We start from the raw sequence: 17,036 nt of genomic DNA, 5'->3' as shown, positions 1-17,036 counted from the left end.
CAACTAAATTAGAATAGTGCTGAATCCCGAACATGCTCAGCCAACCAAAAGAAATAGAGTGTGATGTCCTTAAGGCTCTGCACATATTGTAAACAACTCCTGAAGTTCATCTACAGTTCATCTACAGTTCATCTTTCTTTTCTGAATTATGATGCATTTAGGCATTGTTTCTGGCTAGACGTCTGCTGTCTTCTGGCTGGGCATAATTCTCCTTCGCAGTGGCACCTGCCTTCTTCCGCTCTGATTCCCAAGTGTTGGCAATGCATGTCATCAGACTTTTGTCATATGAAATCTATAATAGGAGCTCTAGTAACAAACATTTTCAGAGGAAAGAAATAGCTCTGTCCCTGAAACAGAGCTTCCATATCCCAGTTCAACTCCTCTGCCTAACAAAGTGGCCTGTGGCCTCACAAAGGATGGTGATATGCTGGATTACAAAAGGATTGTTGCAAATGGATGTTACATTTCCTGTACTTTGAGACTCTCCCAGATGCCACATGGCCAGAAGGAGGAAATGCCAGCCTGCTAGAGATACCCCTCCATACCATCTGACCTAAGAACAAATCACAAAACTACAGTTTCCAGAATTCCATTGCACTGAGCCATTGCAAGTAAAGAGATGTCAAACTGGATGATTTTCAGTGTGGATGCAGCCTGAATTTACAAAAGCACAGTGGCATCCCACACCGTGGTGTCACTCAATGTGGGAGGTGGGGCTTTGGGGGCAAAGCCAAAAAGGCATGCACCCAACACCCTGTCCTGCATGGCTTTATTTCCAAGTAAAGCTACATGGGGCAGGGAAGGGGGGAGCCTGTTGGGTGTCACCCGGTGTGGTCAGCACCCCCCTGCATCCCCCTAGTGACGCCACTGCAAAAGCATATGCTACAACTTCTTTCTTTCAGTTAGTCTCAAATGTGCTACAACATCCCTTTGCATATTCCTCACTGTGAATCTACTCAGGATCTTACTGCTGTTCTTCCCACAGATGCTTTGAGCTGAACATGAACTCTGCTTCTTCACAGTCCATTCTCAATGTAATATTTTAAACAGTTTTCAGTCTTGCAAGCAACTCAATTGTGCAAGCTGCCAGCTCATAGATTCTGATCATAGTAAATTTCCTAGTCTTGAAGACTGAGGATTATGAAGTGGGTCACACAATACTGTATTTCCTTCACCCCCAATTGTACAAGTCTTGTCTGGAATTCACTAATTAGAACTCACAAGTAAGAATGTTCTGTGAGGTACAAACTGTAGCAATATCTATTAATTTGGTGAAGCTATGTTTATTTTTGGCAAATTCATCCAGTCATTAGGAGGGTTCAGAGGGTGCTGAGAAGCAATGAGTTATGTATCCACTTATTTGAGTAATTAAAGACTATTTATAGCCCATTCTTCTTCCCTATGGAACTGAGAGCAATGTGTAATAAAATCATAACATAGGGCAACTCACATCAGTCAATCAATGGCTATGCTAACAGGCTGATGATAGTTGCAGTTCATCACCAACTACCCATGTTTTTCCCACTCCTGCCATAAGGCATTGTAACAAGAGAAGTCATGGCAGCCCAGATCCTACGATAACTCAAAATGCAGTTTGAAGAAAAAAAATTGTCATTGCCCTCCTACAGGTAAAGTTGCAAAGTGATGGGACTTGAAAAGGGCTGTCTCACATGTTATATATCACCTTATGGATACCTGGAGGGACAGTGAGAAGAGTCTCTATAGAAGATTCTACTTCTCAGACAGGCTCATAGAAGAGCATAGCAGTCCTTTGTGCATTCTGTTCCTAAGGTGCCCAGGTTAAACCCTGCCCTTCTAATGATAAACAGATTAGCCCACTATAAATTATGAGCATTCCAGTACCCTTAAGGCTAAAAATGGCCACTATGAAGAATCTAATTTGCTCTCATGACTCATGTGGTCAACATGGCTCCATGGTAGACCATCACCCCTCTCTCCTGTCACTCTCGCATCTCCCTAATCTCACTAGGAACCATATGAGAACCAGCAGCTAAATGTCTAATTCTAGCTAGGACTCAAAAATAAAGAGAAGTCAGGCAGTGGTCCAGATGTGAACAAAAAGAGAGGTGGAAAGCATAAAGAGCATAAAGAGAGGTGCAGATGATAGTGATAAGGTTAGGCAGAGTGTGCCAGCACAGTTTCTTTAAAACATTCATGGAAATCCTACATCATTGTTTATTTAACAAAACCCTACATATACTTAACTAAGAAGCAAAGGCATTAAGAAACCCAGTTAGTGAATTGTGAAGATGCATACTGGGATACCAACATGAGGGCCTGATGCACATCAGTGCACAATGTGTACCAGGACTTTTGCCGACTCTGCTACATAATAACATGACAACAATCCTTATGAAAACAAAACTCCCATCCAGGTTTCTAGCCATTGTTTCCATTCCTTTCAACAAAATGCCAGGCAGTCTCCCACTCAGGTACTGACTAAGCCCAGACCTATTTGGGGAGCAAACAAGACATGATGGGAGCAGTCATGTTTAATCCTTGCAACAAATGGTATGCCCAGGTGGGCTGGGCTGTGGAGAAACAGGTAAGCAGGTCAGGTGAATAGAGGTGGACAGCTGGATTGTTGTCAGTTGTCATATAATTTTTGCCTCAGAAGTAATATTCTCCTATGGCCACCCTGATCCCATAGCTTCTATTATCCTTTTAGTAATTTAAGCAGACACTTGAACAAACAAACAAGACGACCCGTTTCACATCTAATTTGGCCCTTGGTTTCAAAGACAGAATTAAAGCAGATTTCAACTCCTTGTTTGTGTTCTGCCAAACATACAGTTCAACTAGCATCAGCCCAGGGTTTTGGCACAGCACATGGTCCAGTGCAACCACGGTGACTGTCTCTCTCTAACCTCCCACTGCCCAACGTTCTGTACAACAACAGAGATGGTATGTGATCTCTGACTACTGTAAAATTATAGCACTTGAACATGACACTTCATAGGAGATCAGTGCAAAATTTACCCTTTAAGACTTAATCATATCTACATTACAGGGGATGGGGTGACAGAGAGAATTACCATTTTATTGCCAGAACAGTTCTATCAGTAACTTAAAAATTTTATGGGTTTGAGTAAGTGACTCTTAAACTGACTTTTTCCTCAGGGCAATGATGGAAAAAAACTGGAGAGAAAAAATCAATCTAGTGCTAAGGTTTTACATGACAAGTTCTAGCTGAAAGGGATTCATTTTTTAATTATTTTTAACTGCCATAATGCAAATCCCTAAAAACACAGACTGGGGAAGGAGTGGGGGAGAAACAATGCCATGCTATGCTGCTGACTGAAAAAAGAAGAGTGAGACAGATTAAGGACTCTAGTTCTCATTGATCTGTCTGATAGCAAAACAACCAGTCATACCCTAATAGAATACAGCAACTATCTATACTGCAAAACAAAACAAAACAACACACACAGATTGACCAAGAACCAGAGCTTAGAAAAATTACTTTAATGCATGTTGTGGATCCGACAGTCTCTTGTGAATTGGGTTTTCTGCAGTACCTTGACCTGTTGCTAAAAAGGACAAATCTTTTTCCCCCTCCTCAATACAATTGCAGAACTGGGAACAGTAAGAGGTGCAGCTTCTCATGTGGCTGGGGAGAGGGGACCCAAATCTATCATTATTCTAGCCAGTATTTGTGCATTCTTCTCATGTGTTCAATAAATAGATGAAAGAGGAGAAAGCAACCAGGCCTGGTGGCCCTATTCCTGGCATCGCCTCCCTAATACCTCCATCTACCACCTTCTAAGTGTTGGAGAACCTATCTGTAGAGGTAAGTGTGCAAATGGATACATCCTCACCCTTCCATGCTGAACTCTCTGTAAACATTGCTCTGGACCTCATGGTTAATCGCAGGACAGGAAACCCCCAAAGTGAGCTTCCCCTAGCGACAAAATTACTGAAGTCTGAACTATCATAGTCGTTCTACATTGCATCCTTGAGATTATTTTAACTTGGGGTGAAATCCTATATCAGACTATTGAAAGTCCATTTGCATGCAGAGCTAAAGGTGGGGTGTGGACAGAAATCAATCTTCCAGCCCATTCTACTGAGAGAAATACTTCTATTGTCAGGAAGATTTAAGTGGATATCACCCTTAGCCTCCTACAGAATGTCTCCTTTAAGAAGACAGATAATTGGGTAACTGCAAAATAAATAAAATAAATAAATCCAGAAGACACTAAATATGTGTATGCAAGATGGCAGCACAATTAAATGTTGCAATGCAATCCTGAAAGCATGTATAAGAAGTATCTGACACTGAATTCAGCAGATCATGGTTCTGAGCTTGATAAATTTTAGCCATATTATAAAAATCACAAGCTTCCTATCATTCCCTTCACTTATGGCCTCAAGAAAATGTCACATTCATTTCAGTTTTCCCTTTCTGTCTCTGTGGTACTTTCCATCACAGACATTAGCATGGATTAATTATTCTCTCTCTCTCTCTTCTCCAGTGTTGCCAGTCACCCTCGGAGGAAATTCCCTGATTGGCTTCCCAGAATGCCCCCAAATTTCCTGGAATGGGGGCGGGGCTTCCAGGTCAGGGGCGGGACTTCTGCATCAGGGGCGCAAGGCACTATGGGAAGGCTAAAGGGGGCAGGACTTCTAGGATGGGAGGTATGTCGGGAGGGTTTTATGGCGGGTTGGCCGGGCTTTTGGGGCGGGAAGGTTAAATTTCCCTGAAGGCTGAATTTCCCAGAATCTTCCTAGAAATTTAGCAATCCTGCTAAATTTAGCAATTTAGCAATTTCAAAAACTTTGAAATCCCCAATTTCTGGGAAAAATCATGGAAATTGGCACCCACTGCTGTTCTCTCTCTCTCTCTCTCTCATCCACACATACACATACATCTCTGGATATCTTGACTGTAATAACCCCCTTTTAGTTAGCATATTCAGAAATGTGCTTGTAAAAATATAACTGACATATGTAAGCATGTACTTAGTCTGTTGTTCCCGTGTACCTTCAAGTATTTTCCAACTTATGGCACCCCTAAAATGAACCTACCACACATGTTTCTTGGCAATATTTGTTCAAAGAGGGCTTGCTTTTGCCTTCCTCTGAGGCTGAAAGAGTGTGACTTGACCAAGGTCACTCAGTGGGTTTCCATGGCCAAGCAGGAATTTGAACCCTGGTCTCCAAAGTCCTAGTCCAACACTCAAAGCATTACACCACACTGGTTCCTACAGAATAATCTGCAGACTGGAATAAACCCAAGAAGAATACATGGAGTCACTATCCCAAATCACATAGGGAAGATGTTCAAACTTGCATTCAGTATACAGTACCATGTTATTTAATATATTGTTGTATATGTAGTATATTTTCTTGTTAAAATATGTTTAAACAAACTAGTCTCTACACAGAACAGACCTATCCATTTTGTCTAATAATGTACACTCTGTATAACATGACACTCTGCAGCTCCCCCCCCAATAAATGTTAAATAAAAGTACAAGTTGAGTCTTTCTTATTCAGAATTTTGAAATCCAGAATACAGTGGACCCTTATCTTACACGAGGAGCCGTTCTGGAATCCCCCCCCCCCCGCGCACATAAGCTGAAAAATGCATATGCTTGTGCCCCATTCAATATAATGGGGCTTGTGCAGAGTGTGCATGCCATAGGTGCGTTCACCATTCATTCCTTTGTCACGCGGCTTCAACATAAGCTGAAAGCCACATATGGCGTGGGCACACTGTAACCCCAAAATTGTTCACATGGGTGAACGTGCTTTCTGATGGCTCAATGTACACAAACTCTGCTTCATGCACAAACGTATTTAAAATATTGTGTACAAAATTACCTTCAGGCTATGTGTACAAGCTATATATGGAACATAAATGAATTTCATGTCCACAAGGGTGACTCAACCTGTATCATATAAAGCATTCTTACAACAAAGATTCTGTTGTTAGAATGCACATTCACACCAACCAAAAAAAAAAGTCAAACCAATAAATATCCCTTTTAAAGGCTTATATCAGTTTCTCTCTATGACACAATGTAATAAAGAGTAGACTGGGCAGAATCACATGTCCCCCAACATTCCATTTTTCATGTCCAATCACAAAACAGTGTCCAAAAGAGAGGTATTTATAACAAATAAACTAAACAACTCACTTGTGCAAATGCTACACCAAGCTGGAATTAGACAGATCTGCATTGCAGTTATGCCTACAAATCTCAAAAATACAAACATAACCTGTCAACATAATGCCTTCTGCCTCTGAATCTCACCCCAAGTAAATCCTTGCAAGTGTTCTGTAGATACAAGGAAGCTACGGATCTCCATATGAAAACACAATCATCTGAATCACATTTGATTATTTTGCACAAAATCGAAACTTGAACAGTGAATGCACTGCTTTCACTAAGACTAGCCATACTGTTGTGGATCAATTGCTTCAGTGGGCTATCAGAACATAGGTACACAACTCAGTATGTGGCCCACAGATTCTGTTGTGAGGCTCATGGGCTGCCACCACATAAAAGTTATTAGCTTGGTGTTTGAGAACATACAGAATTAACAGAGACAACATTTTCTTAGTCTATTTTTGCAGATTATCTATCTGATTTTTGACTGGATAGATGATGTTGATGTTTTTAATTGTTGCTTGCTTATTTTAACCAATTCTATTTTATATTATTACTTATTGTTTTATACGTATTTTTAGATTGTACGCCATTGGCAGGTTTTATTTGATTTGATCATTTGTATGTACAGCGCTGTGTACATTTACAGCGCTTTAGAATAATAATAATAATAATAATAATAATAATAATAATAATAATAGCTGTTTAAGCAGGTTTTTTCCATGATACTATCCTGAGGATGCAAGTTTCTTTTTGAACTATCTGTCATATACAACTCTTTAAGATCATTGGTCAAACGTAAAGGCACTTTAGTTTTTCTAACAGACAAATCAAGATTTTTGGAGCCCTGAAAAAAAAGGATGTATTTCCCTCACAGAAATTTCAGTATTTTTTTTCCAGGTGGAATGACCCCATGGGTTTCTGGAAATTTTAAATCCCTGCTCAGTATGGGATCATCATATATAGAAAGGAGTACAAAATATAGAGCAAAAGGTTTAAATATAAATAGAAGAAACAGAGGCTGGATGGCCATCTGTTGGGGATGCTTTGACTGAGAGTTCCTGCATGACGGGGGTTGGACTGGATGGCTCTTGTGGTCTCTTCCAACTCTATGATTCTATTGAATAATTCCTTAACCTGATAAGTAGTGAATACTCCCTACAGCAGGTAGGATAGAGATAAACAGAAGATACTTCCTAGGGTAGGTAGTGACCTCTCCCAAGTCAAAAACATAGCTTGTTTGGCGTTCTGATAGAATTAGATGCTTGCAACACCGCTATGGACTAGGCAAGAACAAATTGTAACCCAGCAAGCTGAACAGAGCCAAATTTCCATATATTGCAGCAGGTAAGCAGACTCATTCAAGTCTCTTGGGTTTTGTTGTTGTCTAGACCTGCAGTGTCAGGTAAGCTATCAAATACCCAGTAAGTCACAACAAATAATTGATAGGCTGTGGTTCATGGGTCACAAACTGTGTTGTAGTCTTTTGTAAATAATTGCAAGATTTAAAAGCCAATGTCCATGTCCGCTGTGAAACACATTCTCTAGACTGATCCACTCTCTAGGGGTAATTCCAGAGTTTTTAGCAGTATTATACCAATCAAAAGGCATTGTGTTACTATCCATTCTCTCCTTCCTTAATGGATTCTGCTAGTAAGCAGTGAAAATACATAGAAGGTGTGAAACTGAAAGCATTTTGTGGACCTCCGGTGAAGTTCTTTGAATATAGTAGAGTGATTGTATAATAAAATGCATCTTCTGAAAGAACCCTAAATGCCACTTAGTCGGTTTTGTTTTCCCTTGATTCAAATCCAACAAAGTACAGCTGCAGTAAAATTTGGGGGCAGGATGAAGTATGCCTTTTGGCAGAGGTGAGGTACAGCCAAGTTCTTTAAGGAATGCAACAGAGTATCTGATAAGAAGGCTTGCATACTTTCTCCATCTCATCATAGCCTTGGTCAAGAAAGGCAAGAACTGTATCATTATTTATACCATTCTGACATTTGTCCCTGGTATTTCGTACCACATTTCTGACATTTCATACTCTGGTATTTTCAAGCCCTGAACAAAAGCTACAGCACCTTAAAAAATGTTAAGCCATTCAATTTGCCAGAGGACTCAGGCTGGACTCAAGAACAATATATTGAACTCCCCAAAGGATAAAACAATGCAGAATTCATATTAAATTCACAGTCCCTGCACAACTGAACAATGCAACTCATACCCTGTCTTAGATAGATATGTGTGGATGGATGGATAGATAGATAGATAGATAGATAGATAGATAGATAGACAGACAGACAGACAGGATACACAGACATCATGGAGATATATTTGTACGACAGTGTGTTTTAGTTATCACTTTATCACTTTGACATAAGCAAAAAGCAGCTATAGCACATTTGCAGACTCATTATCTCAAGATTACTCAAAAAGAAGTTAATATAAAAGAAAAAGATGTCCTTTTTGCATGTTTACCTACCATATCTGAAGATAACAATTCTGATTGAGTTGTGGAGATTTTCTGTTTTTACTTCTATTTTGCTTTGGCCAAGGATTCAACCAAGTAGTCTTCAGTGTTTTTATAGCAGTGATTTCTACAGAAACTATAGCTCTTGCACTTCTTATCTTGGGAGGGCGGACAAAATAAGGCAAACTGAAAATAATGCTACAATGAATGGTAAAACGATGAAAAAGGTCTACAGTACAAAGAACAATGTGAAAAGGAAGACAAGTTTAAATATTGTAGTGTAAGGAAGGGAAGAAAATAACACAAGGATGAGAATAAGTAAAATGATAGGTTGGAACATCTGGGAATGTAAATACAAAGAGAAGATAACACTGTATTAATGAAATATCAAATAGCATTTTGTGGGGAAGGGAATATGGGGCCATGCCTTGTACAATCTGATCAGCTTAATCAAATCAGGCTCTCAAAAGAAAAGAAATAAAATTACTATTCTTTAAGTTCACTCTAAAGCTAAGAATATTTATTTCAGTCTAAAACAACTGAAACATTTTAAGACATTCATGCTTTGCAAGGTTTCATCAGCTGACGGAATTAATATTACCCTTTGTTTTCATTCACTTAATTTGCAGCAGCTAACAGAATTATATTCTCAGTACATTTTCAGTATCCACTCTCTGGAATTCCAAAATGTGAAATATTTCAAAATCCAAAATTGTTATTCATGAATAGCTGAGACAGTGGCCCAGAACAATGCGCTGTGCTGGCGCTGATACTAGGGTTAGGGACCATGCACCAACCACACGGTCCCTAACCCTAGCATGGCAGAGTAATGGCGGCGTCCTGTCCATACAGGCGCTGCTATTTTGACATAAAAACGCTTAGCATCCAAACGTTGACGCACGTCGCTCACATCGCAAGTGCACCACTGGAGCACTCATGACGTCATTCTGGTGCTAGCCGAGTCAAGCGTTTTTGACATAGTCAGAGGTGCTTGAGCTGTGTGCTTTTGGATGTATCTGTTGGGAAGAATGCTGAGTCTCTGGAGGGACGGTGTGCAGTTTGGGGGCTGCACCATCCCTCCGGAGTTAAAACGGGCAAATGCAGACTGCCGTTTTGCGGAGGTCTGTACTGCCCCAGTGACACCTTTGCTTTCTGATGGTTCAGTGTTCATAAACTCCACAAAATTATTTAAAAAGTAAACTATGGCGGGGTACATACCGCTGCTTTGCGGCGGTCTGCCGCCGCCGCCAGTAGGTCCGCGGGGGAGCCGGAGCCTTCAGACGGCCCGACTCCCGCGCGGACCGAAAAAGAAGCTCCAAAATGGAGCTTCTTTTACCGTCGCGTTTGCGACGTAGCGAGGCGCCAGGGGCGCGCTCGCTACGTCACAAGCGGCGCGACGCGTACGGACGCTCAGCGTCCGATACGCAAAGATGGCGGCGCCCATGTGGAAGGGGCGCCGCCATCTTGTACGTATAGAATACGTACTAGGGTTAGGGGGGTGCGGAAGCACCGCCCCTTCCTAACCCTAGTACGTATTCTATACGTACTAAATGGCGGTATGTATCCCGCCTTACTTTCAGGCTATGTGTATATATAAGCCATATAAGAATTTCATATCTAGTCTTGGGTCCCATATCCAAGCCAGCTCATTATGTATATGCAAATATTCAAAAATCCAAAAAATAAAAAATCCAAAATAGTATTTCATATAGAGGGACTCAACCTGAAGGGAGACTCAACCTGAATTTATGATTTTATTTGGTAGTTCATTAGGCCTGAATATACAACCCCCAACAATGATGTATATGAAATAATGTGTGACCTGAGATGTCTGTGCATAAATCTGTGGTTCTCTGAATACCACATCCTTGGTTTTTCCAACATTTTTGAAGGAAGCATACATGCATTTCCCTCATATTACAATTACTATGCAAATGCACTTCAGCCCACTGCCTTCTTGCACATAAGGATATAAATCCAATTGCTAGTCCCAACTACCAATGGATCTATGGGATTTATACAAGCACTGACTTGCCATTTAGTACTTCAGTCAGTGGGCTTATTGTAACTGGAATTAGCAATAAAATTTATGTGAAGGCTTTGGCAAGAATGTGAACCAGCCTAATCTTAAAATGTAAATGCATATCACTTTGGCATACCCAAAGTAAAAACTTTCTACAGTATGCAATTAACTATCCCTACATCCTAAAAAACTCGTAAGCATCACAGAAGATGACATGTATGATGCTGCATGGAGAAAGCAGCGTATAATGTGCCCACGTATGACGTGGGCGCACTGTACTGTCTTTGCTTCCCTTCTTCACTAATTATTCTTCACTAGCCAGAGCCCCACTACAGAAATGCAGCCCTTGCAAGATGCTCAACCATGCCCTACCCCTTGAGCCCTGTTGTAGCCCTAAGAACCAAATGTTGGGATTAGTTGCCAATGACAATCTGGGAAATCCTGCACTGAACCGCAGAAATGTAATTGATTTCACCTTCATACTGTATAAGAATTGGAAGAAAATGTATTTCACATCTCCACGCCACATCTTGAGAGGAAATATTTTACCTGGATGGTTTATCAAGTAAAAATCTACCTGACTCACTGACGAAGATTCATCTGTACTTCGCTCATCCGAGGATTTTGGAACTTCTAGTCTGTCAATAAAGGCCTGAAGCTCTTTCCTAAATGCCTTCATCTGGGCATTTATCCGATAAAGAAGTTCATGTTCCCGTATCCTACTGCCATCATCTTCATCATCCATAAGTTCAAACATGTCCCCATTTGCCACATAAATTCTTGCCTCTGTTATTATGGTGCTTGTGTCTGAAATCAGACGGTCTATCGTTTTGCCTAGACGTTCTGCTTCACACCGGATGTCCTTCATTTGCTGTTTGTCTGTGATGCTTTTCTGCCACCCTGCTGATGCTGGATACAAGGACCTTGTGGGAGTCAAGCAATGAATGTTACGGACCTCCTCAGAGTCACTTTCTCCTCCAACCGGCCCTTCCCTTTTGCGATGTGGAGGATGAGAATCATCATCACTTTCTTTTTTCCCTGCATCACTTTCAGCATCACTGTCTCTGGGGCTGCCCCGGATCCCCAGATGAGAGGCCAGATCATAGCGCTGCATGTTGGACATCAAGACTTTATTCTCATACTGGAGTTGCATAACTTTACCACTGAGTTCATTGATCTGCATGCGGGCAGCTTTGAGTTCTTCTTGGAGAGCTTCACTCTTGGCATTGTCATGGTGCCTTGAACTGTCATGAGACCCAGTCTTGTATTTGTATTTGTTTAGCTCTGTGGTGATGCGCTTGTTTTGTTCTTCTACATCAGCTAAGTTTCTCCTCAACAGTTCAGTTTCATCCTCTACTAGCTGTAGATGCTGTCGTAATTCTGAGAGTGATTCACTCTGCTCCCCCAAGAGGGGGTTGGCTGCCCCTGAGAAATCATCTCCTCTCAAGTCATCGAGTTCTGCTTTCAAACCTCTGTTCTCTACTTCCAGCTCCACTATTTTCCTTCCTAAAATATTGGCTTCTTCCTCTACCAACCTCAGACGAAGTTTAAGCTCTGATTCTCTTGTGGTGGGTGGGCCTCCTGCTTCCCCTTTTGGTAAAGGACTATCTAGATCACCATAAAATGATCTATATTTTTGCAGGTCATGTTCAAACCTATCCTTTTCTTTATCGATTTTGGCCAATTTTTTTCTCATCAGCGTAGCTTCTTCTTTGACAAACTGCAACTGGCATTTCAGATCTTCATTGTCCTCCTTATAAAAAAGAAAGAATATCCAACAATTACTTTCTATGTTAGGGCATCACTTGGCAATTCAACAAAACAAATGACAAAGGATAACATAATTGTTTCTATTAATTTTACTGGAGGCAAAATCCCATTTAATTCAGTCATCTGTACAGTGCTGTTAAACTGAAATCAGCCACTAACTCTGCAGGAAATTCAGGATTAGACTGACTATAAATATTTATGTCCCAAGCCATAATACCCCAAAGCCAACACAAAAGAATTTAGTCATCTTCAGAAAAGTTAAAACATGCACTTGCATGCACATTTCTTCATCAACTGCCATTTCACACATAACGTGGAAGAAAACTTGAGTTTGACACCAATTATACAATCAAGAGAAAGATGCAACTTATTACAATTCTTCATATAAATATCTCAATGATTAATATACAGTACTTGCTTTGTTGTATTCACACAATATGTTTTAAGTGAAGAGATTCACCTTTACAAATATAATTTGCCAAGGAAATATTAAGAATATTTGCAATTCAAGCCAAGAGGTTGTGATTAAAGGTATAATCAAAAGAAATGCCACAAAAAGCCTTTTTTTCCTTCATTTCATTGTCCTAAGGATAGTCTTGTTCCCATAATCTATCTATCTTTTTCCCTTTCTTTTTTCCCTTTTTTTCTTTCACTCCCTAGCCAGGAATGGCTACTGAAAAAATGAAAAGGAGCCCAGTAGCACATTTGAGACTATTTGTCAAGAAACTGCTAGCAAAAGCTTTCAGAGACTATACAACACTTCATCAAATACAGGTTTATTGGACTATACTATTTCAACTCACCTCAGTGGGTATTTGTGGTGACTTCTTTTCAGATTTCTGCAAGTCTTTGCTTCCTCTTCTTTTCATGGACTGCTGTAAAGGAAAAATCGTACACAGTAGATATTTTTCTGCCAATTGTATATGCAATGCAAATCTGTTACTTTAAAGAAAATTAAACTTTCCTAGCTGTCTTTGCACAATATTTATTGCTCTGCAATAATTCACTGTTGGAACACTTGTTGTTGCTGTGCGCTTTGAAGTCATTTCCTACATATGGCAACTCTAAGGTGAAACTATCATGGGGTTTTCTAGGCATGAGAGTGTGTGACTCACTCAAGGTCACCAGCAGGTTTCCATGGCTGAGCAGAGTATCAAACCTTGATCTCCAGAGTCCTAGTCCCATGCTCAAACCACTACCACCAAGTAATACAATTCATGTAGAATAACATTATCATATCATTATTGTTTGCTTATACACCATATTCAGGGTCACTTTGCATAGTTCACAATCGGACAAAAATCCTGCCAAACACCTAGAGCTTGATCATCTATAAATTGTAACTGCATTTGGGATTTTACATGTAAAGAGTCTAAAAAAATGACTGAATATTTATTTAAAAGGCTTATGTCTTTTAGGTTAAGCTTTCCCAAAACATTGTACAATATAACTTAAAACCTAAAACAGAAATAACAATAAGATATAAACAATAATTAAAACATTATTATTATTATTAATAATAATAATAATAATAATAATGGCCAGATCTAGGAGTTGGTCACTCTTGCTCTTTTCACATCATATATCATGACAAATGGGGTATCAAAGTAGTACAGAAATCAAAGGAAACATTCAAACATTTACTTTTCTTTGTGCAAAACTGCTGTTTGCAATTGGCTACCAGAATTCCAGAGCCTTGAGAAGTGAATATGGAACAAAGATATTTTTAAAGGCTCTAAAATGCTTTGAATTAAATCTTCTCTCATAGCACCTTCACACACATGATTTTGAATGCATGGGGGACCAAGGAACTGAATATCATTGCTTTCTTCCTGAATTAGCCTACTCATCTATAAATATGTTTTTGACACTTCCATCAGATTCTTGAATTCTCCATTTGTAAAGTCATGATGAATATAAACTGTGCATTATAAAAGACCTACCCTCTCACACCTACAAACATCTCTTGCATCACTCTCTACCACCCCTCACAGTGATCTCTGACTTTAAAAAGGGGCAGTTATATTCATATTGCCCCTCAGCTTGCTGTCAACAGTGTGGTCTGCATCCAAAACACAAAGGTGAGCCGATGTATAATGGTGTCTACATAATTGATGTATTCAAAACTGATGCAAGAAAGACTGGCAGGCTTGCCAGGGGTGGGAACAGACACCAGTTGTGAGATTGATTACTTCCGCTAGTTAAATAGGTTTGTGGATTTCATTTTCTCTATGTCAGTCAGAAACCTTCCAAAATGTCAGGGGCAGGCAAACTTCATTCCAAAAGGAACTACATTCCAAATGAAGTGGGGCAAAATACAATCATCACAGTCACAAATGTCTCAAGCATTTAAATAGAAAGGATGAATATAAACTGTGTAAAGTAAACAAAAATCAAACCTTTTGATCCAGTATGGACTATATTTTAATTACTAATCCAAAAATCTCATAAAACAGTCTCCAGCAAATACTCTCAAAATATTTATAACAAAACAATAATTAAAAACAATAATCTCAAACAAACAAAAAATCTCAAAACAAATCATAGCAAAAGATATAATACAGTATCAACATAAAATCACTTCTTGTTGTGTGCTTTCAAATTGCTTCTGACTTATGGTGACCCTAAGGCTAACCTATCATGAGGTTTTCTTGGCATGTTTACTACATGAAGACATTAAAAGGACTGGGCAGATCAAAAAACTGTTGTTGCTGTTGTTGTTGTATACCTTCATGTCATTTCTGACTGGTGGAGACCTTAAGGTGTGGGAGTATCTGGGGCTGAGAGTATGTGACTTGCCCAATGTCATCCAGTGGGTTTCTATGGCTATGTAAGGAACAGAACCCTGATCTCCAGGGCCATATTACAATGCTCAAACTACTACACCATGCTGGCTCTCCAAAAGATTTTTACCAGTTACCAAAAAGAAAGTAAAGATACTTCAAACAAACTTCTAATGAGAGTATTTCAATAATGCAGTGCCAGGAAAGAAAAATCATCCCTCCTCAGCGGGCGACCAGAAAGCAAGCAGCAAATCTGAAATTGATATTAACACTACCAGGTGTCAGGTGAGAACAGGTGGTATTACAAGTAAGTATTTATAGGACAGTATGCTACCGTACTGATGGTAGCCTGTTTAACTTAAGCCGCCTGAGGGCCCGCACTAAGACTTCAAACTATCTAGTCCGTGAGCTGCTTTTTGTTGACGATGCTGCCCTCGTTGCCCATACAGAAGCAGCTCTGCAGAGCCTAACATCTTGTTTTGCAATAGCTGCAGAGCTCTTTGGACTGGAAGTCAGCCTGAAGAAAACGGAAGTTCTCTACCAGCCGGCACCTCAGGAAGAACACTAGCATCCCCACATCACTGTAGGCACATCTGTGCTTAAGTCCGTCCAGCAGTTCACCTACCTGGGAAGCATCATCTCCTCAGACGCCAAGATTGATAAAGAGATCGATCACAGACTGGCAAAGGCATATAGTGCATTCGGAAGGCGTCACAAAAGAGTCTGGAGTAACAAACACTTGAGGCGAAGCACAAAAATCAGTGTATATAGAGCAATTGTACTGTCTATTCTCCTCTATGGGTCTGAAACATGGGTCACCTATCGCCAACAACTACAACTCCTCGAATGCTTTCATCAACGCTGTTTACACACAATTCTAAATATACACTGGACTGACTATGTGACAAATGTTGCTGTCCTTGAGCAAGCAGGGATCACCAGCATTGAGGCCATGCTACTGAGGACGCAGCTGCACTGGGCAGGACATGTTTCTAGGATGAAGGACCATCGCCTCCCAAAAATATTATTTTACGGTGAACTCACCACAGGTCAGCGTAAGAGGGGTGCCCCAAAGAAGAGATACAAGGACTCCCTGAAACAACATCTCAGGCTTGGCCAAATTGGTCACCAACAATGGTCTGCCCTGGCCTCACATTGGGAGGCATGGAGACGCACTATCCACAATGCTGCAGCCTTTTTTGAAAGCTCACGCCGAATGAATCTTGAAGAGAAACGACAACGCAGAAAGAACCGCAACCCGGAAACATCACCCAAGGAGACTTTCCGCTGTGCTTTCTGCAACTGGACCTGTTTATCCTGGATTGGCCTTTTTAGTCACCAACACGCTTGTACAAAGCGCGGGATGAGTCCTTCCTGAATCTTCATTCGCGAAGCAAAGCCAGAGATTTATAGGACAATGCTGACAGTCTAAATTGTGTCTTGAAATGGATGAATATATAACATAACTAAGAACACATGAGAAGTACTCCATAGAAGTAGTGCTTGGTGGTAGAGAGCCAGTGTGGTATACGGGTTTGAGTGTTGGAATAGGACTCTGGAGACCAGGGTTTGAATACCTGCTTGGCCATAAAAAGCCCACTAGGTTTCCTTGTGCAAGTCACAACCTCTCAGCCTCAGAGGAAGCCAAAGACAAAGTTCCTCTGGACAAATTCTGTCAGGAAAACCCCGTGATAGGTTTGCCTTAGGGTCACTGTAAATCAGAAATAACTTAAAGGCCCCCAACAAAAAAATCCCTGATGGTAATTTTGGCCAAAATTCAATTATTAGTATCACATAGAACAGACTGACTGATTTAATGGAACTTACATACGTCTTGACTTACCTAAGTCCCC

The 17,036-nt window shown here is 40.4% G+C and overlaps 1 protein-coding gene across 8 annotated transcripts in view; it reads right to left on the bottom strand.

Moving 5' to 3' along the window:
• Positions 1–17,036, bottom strand: part of LOC149310787 (microtubule cross-linking factor 3-like) — a 44,869-nt gene that overhangs the window by 14,087 nt on the left and 13,746 nt on the right. For 3 of the 8 annotated variants that reach the window (XR_016281724.1, XR_016281726.1, XR_016281725.1), the window contains exons 4-6: positions 13,204–13,275; positions 11,208–12,383; positions 8,620–8,793 (exon numbers count right to left, since the gene is read on the bottom strand). Coding sequence is in view for 3 of the 8 variants with exons in the window: in XM_089529738.1 (XP_089385864.1) it covers positions 8,620–8,765; positions 11,208–12,383; positions 13,204–13,275 (1,394 nt within the window). In the remaining 5 variants the exon portion in view is untranslated. Of the gene's footprint in view, positions 1–8,619; positions 8,948–11,207; positions 12,384–13,203; positions 13,276–17,036 lie in introns of those variants that run through there. The other 5 variants (XR_016281722.1, XR_016281723.1, XM_089529738.1 and 2 more) reach the window with 3 other exon arrangements.

This window comes from Sceloporus occidentalis, unplaced genomic scaffold, assembly GCF_023333645.1.
Source record: "Sceloporus occidentalis isolate IW3139 unplaced genomic scaffold, rSceOcc1.0.p SCAF_6, whole genome shotgun sequence".
NCBI lineage: Eukaryota > Metazoa > Chordata > Lepidosauria > Squamata > Phrynosomatidae > Sceloporus > Sceloporus occidentalis.
This window is presented reverse-complemented; position numbering and strand designations above follow the sequence as displayed.